This window comes from Helianthus annuus, chromosome 11 (assembly GCF_002127325.2).
Source record: "Helianthus annuus cultivar XRQ/B chromosome 11, HanXRQr2.0-SUNRISE, whole genome shotgun sequence".
NCBI classification, from domain to species: domain Eukaryota; kingdom Viridiplantae; phylum Streptophyta; class Magnoliopsida; order Asterales; family Asteraceae; genus Helianthus; species Helianthus annuus.
In genome coordinates this window covers 1,621,241-1,630,255 of record NC_035443.2, presented here as the reverse complement: position 1 = coordinate 1,630,255, position 9,015 = coordinate 1,621,241, and the positions used below count along the sequence as shown (strand labels likewise).

The 9,015-nt window shown below is 37.7% G+C and overlaps 1 protein-coding gene across 1 annotated transcript; it reads left to right on the top strand.

Annotated features, from left to right (window-relative positions):
* Positions 1-4,256, top strand: LOC110889115 (probable glucan 1,3-beta-glucosidase A). Its single transcript, XM_022136621.2, has 7 exons — positions 1-476; positions 742-861; positions 978-1,169; positions 1,282-1,440; positions 2,905-3,074; positions 3,175-3,680; positions 3,753-4,256. Exons 1-7 carry the CDS (start codon positions 285-287, stop codon positions 3,932-3,934), a joined length of 1,521 nt encoding a protein of 506 aa, XP_021992313.1. The 5' UTR covers positions 1-284; the 3' UTR covers positions 3,935-4,256.
* The last annotated feature ends 4,759 nt before the right edge of the window (positions 4,257-9,015 follow it).

Sequence of the window (9,015 nt, the reverse complement as noted above, 5' to 3'; positions counted from 1 at the left end):
TTCAATACGTCTGGAAGAGAATTCCGATATTTGTCAACTCATTGCATAACTGAACCTTGGTGGTCCAAAGTTTGATCTAGAAGTTGACCCCTTCTCATAAGGTTGGCTGTAATATTTAATCGGATGTGGGAACACTTGGAAACCAATATCTTCTATCGCAAGTGGCCACTTTTAATTTTGAACAATACCTTCAAATGTGGACCATCAACCATATTCCTCCTATATATACACACACGCACCTTTGATCTAGAGACATTCAACTTCAAACTCAAAAACTATTGAAAATGAAAACACCAAATTCAAAAGGTCAGCTACTGGGGCTTGTTTTTGTGTTTGCTTTGTTCATAATCTCCAATGGAAGAACGTTGAGCGCAAACAACCACATGATCAAAGCCGTTAATCTTGGAGGCTGGCTAGTCACAGAAGGCTGGATGAAACCTTCTCTTTTTGATTCGATACCAAACAAAGATTTCTTGGTTTGTTTTAGATTTAACTTATGTGTTTTACCGAAAACAAAAACAAGTTAAACGTTTTTTTTTTTTTTACATTTTGTATCCGTTTAACTTGTTTTCACATTATAAAAATAAGTTAAGAAGTTCCTTTTCTTATTCTGCGTCTGTTTAACTTGTTTTCCCACTGAAAACAGGTTGAACAGACGCAAAAACTTGATTTTTGTGCCGATTCTTGTCACTTGATAATGAAATTGGTTAGATAATTTACTTATGGATTGATCATTACTAGGATGGAGCTGCACTTCAGTTTAAATCTAAAACGATCGGGAAATTCCTTGCTGCAGAGCTTGGCGGAGGTACAATCATCGTTGCAAACCGTTCATCGGCTTCTGGCTGGGAAACTTTTAGGGTAATTTCATTAAATGCTTTAGCGAGTAAAATGTGGTTGCCAAATTTTATGAATCTACTTGTAAGTTGTGAATGTGTTCTTTTTTATTTTTATTTTTTTTATTTAATTTGGTACAGTTGTGGAGGATCAATGCGACCAGTTTTCACATGCGGGTGTTTAACAAGCAATTTCTAGGACTTGACTCAACCGGAATCAAGTTGGTTGCTATTGCAACAGATTATAAAACATCGGGTGTTTTCGAGATTATTAGAAAATCCGATGATCCGAGCCTTGTTCGGATTAAAGCACCAAATGGGTCCTTCTTGCAGGTTCTTTTGCTACCAATGTGTACTTGTTTAGTTACTTATAGATCTTAACAATTGATTGTTATTAAGTAAGTTTCACCGACTCTCATTTTCCTGTGGTTTTGTGTGATTAAAGGCGAAAACTCAAGATCTCGTGACTGCTGATTCGAAAGGAGACGGGCAATGGCGAGACGATGATCCTTCGGTTTTCGAGATGACGATAGCACAAACATTGCAAGGAGAGTACCAAGTGACTAATGGTTACGGTCCTTCAAAAGCGCCACAAATCATGAATGTATGTTTTTTTCTTTGTTTCTTATTTCTTTTCTTTTTTTATTAACAAAAAATGGACCAGATTATGACAATAAAGTCATTATTGGTACCTTCACTGCCTTCCAAGTCAAATATACAAATTTAAACTATTTAATCTTTTAGTACATTCTGAAAGACAAAGGTTTTGACCTTTGACTTTTATCAGTTTTCTTTGACAATAAAATTTCCTAAATTTCAAAACATGAGTTTAGGGCATGTTTGCGTAAGCTTTTTGAAACAACTTAATTATTGACTTATTGGCTTTTTGAAAAGTCATAAGCTCTAAAATGATGTTTGGCAAAGAGGGTGTATGTGAGGGGGAAAAACCAATAAGTCAATAAGTCACAAAATCCTGACTTTTCCAAGAAGCCAATAAGTCAATAGGTTGTTTCAATAAGCTTACCCAAACATGCCCTTAATATGCGGTTTCTTGAGGATACTGGGACATATGAATTCAGTTTACTTCAATAAAATTCCTATAGTCAAAGGTTTGAGTTTTGACCATAATACCTTTTACTCATGGTTGTAAAACAAGGTTTCCAAGGCCGAATACTCCTCGAGTAGTCGCTATAAGGTAGGCTGCCGAGACGACTTTCTCTAACTCCGCCTAATTACTCAGAATCGATCAAACGCGGTCAAACTCGGCCAAAATCGGATTTAGTAGGTCAATTCGGGCCGAGTTTGACTTAAAAAAGGAAAATTGGTATTTAATAAACCAACCTTTAACCAGTTGGTAAATAATAATCCAACCTACAGAATTGGTATATAATAATCCTACCTATCAACATGTTGGTACTCAATGAACTTCCGTTAATTTTTTTTAACTGAAGTTAGTTTTTAAGTTTTATTTATTACACAAACAGTCCCTGTAGTTGTAATTTCTAGTTTTAACTATTTTATAAACCTCAAATCGAGGAAAAGGAGGATTTTTGAGTGGTTTTTTTTGTTTCATAAAATAGTTAAAACTAGTAAATTACAACTACAGGGACTGTTTGTGTAATAAATAAAATAAAACTAACTTCAGTTAAAAAAAAATTAACGAAAGTTCATTGAGTACCAACATGTTGATAGGTGAGATTATTATTTACCAATTTTGAAGGTTGGATTATTATTTACCAACTGGTTAAAGGTTGGTTTATTAAATACCAATTTTCCCTTAAAAAATAATAAAACATAATTTATATCATTATCATATTAAATAATGAATATCATTTTCACGTATTTTGTTATAAATATTAGTAAATTTATGTTATTAGACATATATTTAATTTCCGAAAACTAATTTCTTTATAATTTAAGATGTCTGAGTACTCTCCGCCTATGCCGAGTACTCTCAACTCCCCGGTCAACCGACCAGGGAACGCCTAGCGACTTTTGCAACCATGCTTTTACTAAAACAAAATTTCCTAAATGTCAAAACATGAGTTTAATTTTCGGTTTCATTCAGGATCATTGGAACACATTCATAGTAGAAAACGATTTCAACTTCATCGCTACAAGCGGATTAAACGCTGTGAGAATTCCAGTCGGATGGTGGACCGCTAGTGATCCAACACCGCCGAAACCTTATGTAGGAGGATCTTTGCAATACCTTGACAAGGCATTCTTATGGGCAAAGTATGCATATATTCTTTTGTTTCATGCATAGACTGTTATTAATATTATGGTAGCGATAAAGTAAGTAATGTAACTTTATATTTGGTAATTTCTATGATAGGAAATATAACTTGAAGGTGATACTAGATCTACATGCTGCTCCGGGCTCCCAAAATGGTTTCGACCATAGCTCTTCTCGCGATGGTTTTATTGAGTGGGGCCAAACGGAAGAAACTATACAAGAAACGGTTCGTGTCATTGAGTTCTTTACAGCTAGGTACGCGAACAATCCAAGCTTATACGCAGTTGAGCTAATAAACGAACCCAATGCAAATGGGGTATCACTAAGCGTATTGACCAAGTATTACGAAGCTGGCTATAAGGCTGTACGAAAGCATGCTCCCAACGCCTTTGTGGTTCTATCAAACCGACTTAGTGGTGATTCAAAAGAACTTTTTCCGGTTGCAAGTGGAATGACGAATGTTGTTATTGATGTTCATTACTACAATCTATTTTCTGACATTTTTAACGATATGACTGTCGAACAAAACATTGAGTATGTTAGAACGAACCGTTCTGATGAACTACAAGCCATCACAACATCAACTGGACCACTTACTTTTGTGGGTACGTTTTTTTTAACTTAGTTATGATGCATCTTAATTTGATGATACGATGCTCTAAATTTTTACTTTGTAGGCGAATGGGTGTCCGAGTGGCAAGTAAGAGGGGCTAGTAAGGAAGAATACGAGAGGTTTTCGGAGGCTCAACTAGAAGTGTATGGACGTGCAAGCTTCGGGTGGGCTTATTGGTCACTAAAAAATGTGAATAACCATTGGAGTATGGAGTGGATGATAAAAAATGGTTACATTAACCTTTAGAAGGTCTCAAAATTATCACCTGATTGTTTAGTTTTGTCTTAAATGTTGGATCAGTTCTGTTTAAATGTAATGGAAAACATGAATAATACCTGTTACAGCAGACAGGCCAGCAGAGAATCCAGTCAGAGATGCAGCCATTGAGTTCGACATGATTGTCAGGATGATCTGGTTCCTCCTTAGGGTGTAAGATTATGATGGTGATGAAACCGAAAGTAGGGTAATTTCGGTTAGGGGAGAGAGTGACGAAATTGATGTTGTTATGAGGGTTTGATTGTGTAATGTGTGTAACCCTTTAACTCTCTAATAAGCCCTTATTTATACACCCAAGAGGAAACCCAATTAGTTAATAAGGGTAATATGGTCCATCAACAATTACCAACTAATTATTAATAGGTTAATAAATATATTTTGATCTAATATAATATAAATGATTATATAGGCTACAAGATTAAATATTACATTTATATATTTAATCTCACATTAAATAAATTGAAGTACACAAGCATAAATATACATTGACAACTTGTGTGTAATCATGGACACTCTTTTTTGAGTATGTTGAGTTCTTTTTGTGTCTATTGAATCAAACACTTTTCTTTAGCGCAAAACTTGATTTACAAGATAATGTCAGAATCTAAAAGATAACTAATGAAATTGACGGTCTAGACGTTCTTAGAACCACAATGTTTTGCCGACAGTCACATCCCCCTTACACACTACCATGGCAACGCTCATGGTTATTTAGACTATTCAGTGTCACAACCCAACCCAACCCAACCTAACCCAATCTTTCATTAAAATACTAATTGCTCTCTCTTTCACCTACACAACTCAACCCAATTCAATTTTTCACCCACATTCACAACCTAATCTAAACTAATATTTTATTAAATAAAATGATTTATAGTTACTGTTTATAAGGAAAAATAACCAAAAAAAAATATTAATACAAGTGGTTGCAAACTTTAGTTGTGTACACAACCTGGTCGTGGAGCAGGGTGATTTTTTTTATTAAGAGAAAAATGCCCGGATAGTCCCTGTGGTTTCGCCTTTTTTCACCTATAGTCCCCAACTTTCTAAAATTACCTGAATAGTCCCCAACTTTTCATTTTTTGTTCCCGGATAGTCCCTGACGTGGATGGATGTTAGTTTTTTCAGTTAAGTGCGTGTGAAATTACTAAATTGCCCTTGTTATTAGAAAATGAATTAAAGATAAAAAGAAATGTATTTATTACCCTCTCTCCCCCTTTCTTTCTTCCTCTTTCAATTTTTGGTCTGAATCAAACCACCACCACCACTTCATCTTCCCTACCCACACCACCCTTCACCACCATCTCGTTTTTCTTGATCCGGTGACCGGTGCACCTCCGACCTGTTGCCGGTCGTCTATCTTTTCAGTCAAACACCCACCCCCATACACTGACACCCCTCGTCTCTATCTGATTCGGCTCAGACGACCGGAGATCGGGGATTCCGGCCAGCTCCGCCATCTTCTCCGGCCGACCACACCCACACCCACACCTGTTAGTTGCATTAAACAATGATGTTTTATAGAATCAAGAACTGGTTGCGCTGTTTCTGGAGCTGGTATTCTATTCAAGACATGTTGTGTTTTGTGTTTTATTTCAAGGTGTTTATGACTGATGTTTGTCGTTTTCATAAGGGGTGATTTCTGTTTGTAATTTCTGTGTTTTGCTTTCACACGATTCTGGGTCTTGATTTTATAATGTGGGTTTGTTATTTTGAAAATTGATGTCGGTGTTTTAATTTCTAAGTGGTGAACATATTTGGTAAACTACTTCAATGGCTGATTTTTAATGGTAAATTTAACACATTACATTCATATGAAAAAAGGTACTTTCCACGCTAACTTGCGGTTCAAACATTAATTTTAGAGGATTCTAATTTCAATTCCCCTCTGGACCAATTATTATACCTGCTTTCGTATGATGCCCTTGTCATTCACTTTTGTTTGATTAATTTAATCTAAAATTGCAACTCTAGGCTTTGCTCATGTTTAGAAACTAAATGATGACTGATGCCCTTCGATGAAATGCTTAACCAAGATTGGATTTGTTAACCCATTCGAGATTATGTTGCAGGTGTGGGTGTGGTTGGCCGGAGAAGATGGCGGAGCTGGCCGGAATCCCCGATCTCCGGTCGTCGAAGCCGAATCAGATAGAGACAAGGGGTGTCGGTGTATGGGGGCGGAGCTGGCCGGAATCCCCGATCTCCGGTCAATATTAGGAGCTTACAATGAAAGGGGAACGAGAGATGGAGAGTGACTGTGGCGGTGTGGCGGTGATGGTGGAGGGTGGAGGAGAGTGATGGTGGGTGGAGGTTGAAGATGAAGTGTGGTGGGGGGTTTTATAAATAAAAATGAAGAAGATGCCCGGATAGTCCCTATGGTTTTGCCTTTTAAGGAAAGGGTATTTTTGTCATTTCACACCCTCTTAACAGAGGAAACAAACTGAAGTTAAACACAGGGACTATCCGGGAACAAAAAATGAAAAGTTGGGGACTATTCAGGTAATTTTAGAAAGTTGGGGACTATAGGTGAAAAAAGTCGAAACCACAGGGACTATCCGGGCATTTTTCTCTTTTATTAAAATACTTGCTTTTTTTTTGTCTCAGTGTCCACCCTTGATACCGATTGTGAAACTTTTTCACCATATATATCCATTATTTGTGGTCTAGTGGTTGGAAAGACTTGGTTCTCCTTGAAGACCCAAGTTCAATCCCCACTAGTGTCATATTCGGTGGATAAAGGCAATCAAGGCTAGTTCTCCTAGATCCTAGGTCAAGAGTTCAAGCCCGAGCCACCCGGGTTTTAGTCCACCGTGCGTTACGCCAAAGAGATTCTCTCTTGTGGCAGCGCAAGCCCCTGCCACTAGCAGGGGGTGGTATGGTTTTCCGGGGAACGCCGTTAGCCAAACTCTGACGCCAGCGTGGACCCGGTTAAGATATCATAGTCTGGCCAGAGTATGGTTAGGGCCCTCTGTTTAGGAGGGTGTGAGATCTCTCTCACAACAAGTTAAAATACTAATTTCTCTCCCTTCCACCTACACGACCCAACCCAACCCAATTCATTTTTTCACTCACATTATTCACAACCCAACCTAAACTAACATTTTATTAAATAAAAATGATTTATAGTTCTTGTTTATAAGGAAAAAGACATAAAAAACAATTAAATAATAACATAAGTGGTTGCAAACTTTGGTTGTGTACACAACCTGGTCGTGGAGCAGGGTGATTTTTTTTATTAAAATACTTGCTTGCTTTTTTGTCTCATTGTCCACCTTGCAACCGGTTGTGAAACTTTTTCACTATAGTGAGTAGTCTTACAGAACGCAAGTTTGTTTGTTTTTTAAACCAAGTGGTGTTTTAATAACATGTCACCCTTGGGTCGTTCAGAGGTATTTTAATAACATGACGCCCTTTTTAAATCATATCATACATCTTTATTTGATCCGGGTTTCTGACACGTTTGTTTCACATGACACGTGTCTTTATTTTATTGGACATGAATTTTCGATGTGTTACACTAGTAGCAGTGTTGTAAAAGTCGCTAGGCGGTCCCTAGTCGGCCGAATGGGGAGTTGGGAGTAATCGGAGTACTCGGAGAGTACTCGGGGAGTACGCGGACATGGTAAATATAAATAAAATTAATTGTTATATATTATTTATGTGTTAAAATAAGCATAATTCATGTCAACTGGGTATAATTTAAAATGAAACATGTTTAAAGTTCAAATATTCTGAATACAAGTCCAACTAGTCTGAGTACAAGGCCGAGTAGTCCGAGTACAAGGCCTAGTAGTCCGAGTACAAGGCCGAGTAGGCCGATTTTGACCGAGTTTGACCGATTAAAAGTCAATAAACCACGTTGACCGCCTAGACCGACTAGGCCGACTAGGCTCCGACTAGGCCGACTAGGCTCCGACTAGGCCGACTAGGCGCCGACTAGGACCGAGTACTCCCGAGGCCGACTAGTTGAGACCGCCTAGGAGGAAGTCGCCAAGGTGGAGGTCCGAGGACCGAGTACTCGCCGAGTACTCGGCAGAGGAATCCGACTTTTGCAACACTGACTAGTAGTGCTTTGGAGTCCCAGTCGAGGTTAATCGACACAGTCGAGGTTAATCGACACAGTCGAGTGAAATCGAAACAGTCGAGGGTAATCGACATAGACAAGGAATCAGAACGAGTATTACGACAAGGAGTCATAACAAGTACTCCCCATGTCCTCACATGCCTTAAAGTTCTTGTAAAACATTCATGTTCATACACGTTTTTCATACCTGTTTACAAAAGAGTCTCTCAAAGATCTACAAGAATTACAGTACACAAACTAGACGCATGAACTCGCTCAACTTTTGTTGATGTTTTCCAAAATTACATGTATTTCAGGTAACAGGATGGATCTTGGACGTAGGTGTCGTAACTAGAAGTTTAGATGTCATCCACTTTTGTTGATTTGTAACCTAGTCGAAGGTTGTGTTTTTAAAAACTTGAATAAACAATGTTTGTAATACATAAATTTTATGAATGGATGAACATCGTTTTGATCATGTAGTTGTTTATTACGATTGAATGCAATGATATTAAACCAGTCACACATCATACGCTTCCGCAAAAGACAGGGTGTGACACACAAGATCATCACTTCATCAAACGCGGTGGCAAGATGGTAATATTCAAATATTTAAATAGAAATCGAATAGAAGGGATAGAATTATCAATTGCAACTTTCTAATTCCCGATAACTTAATTGCGAGATTTCAAAATCAAAACGAATTTTAAGACCTAAATCTCTTTTTCATTTCATCAACCAACACAAATTGAGAGACAATTTCATCCTCTTCTCTATCTGGATTCTGCCGCCAATACTGCTGCTAATTAGAAAAGAGAGCCGACGAAAATGACGATTATAGAATTGGGAGGTAAGCCTTGGATTTAATGATCTTTTATGGTTTGGTTTTGAATGATGACCACCCAAAATTGATATGATTGTTAACTATATTTTAGTTGTACGGGAGAGACGGAGCAAAACAAACGACAGGGTATAGTCAAAGAAGATG

Bases quoted from the DNA above. Each gene is read 5' to 3' on its own strand.
- LOC110889115 (XM_022136621.2), top strand. From the start codon at position 285: ATGAAAACACCAAATTCAAAAGGTCAGCTACTGGGGCTTGTTTTTGTG. The intron at 862-977 runs GTAATTTCATTA...AATTTGGTACAG, and splicing joins CTGGCTGGGAAACTTTTAGG to TTGTGGAGGATCAATGCGAC. The intron at 1,170-1,281 runs GTTCTTTTGCTA...GTGTGATTAAAG, and splicing joins CAAATGGGTCCTTCTTGCAG to GCGAAAACTCAAGATCTCGT.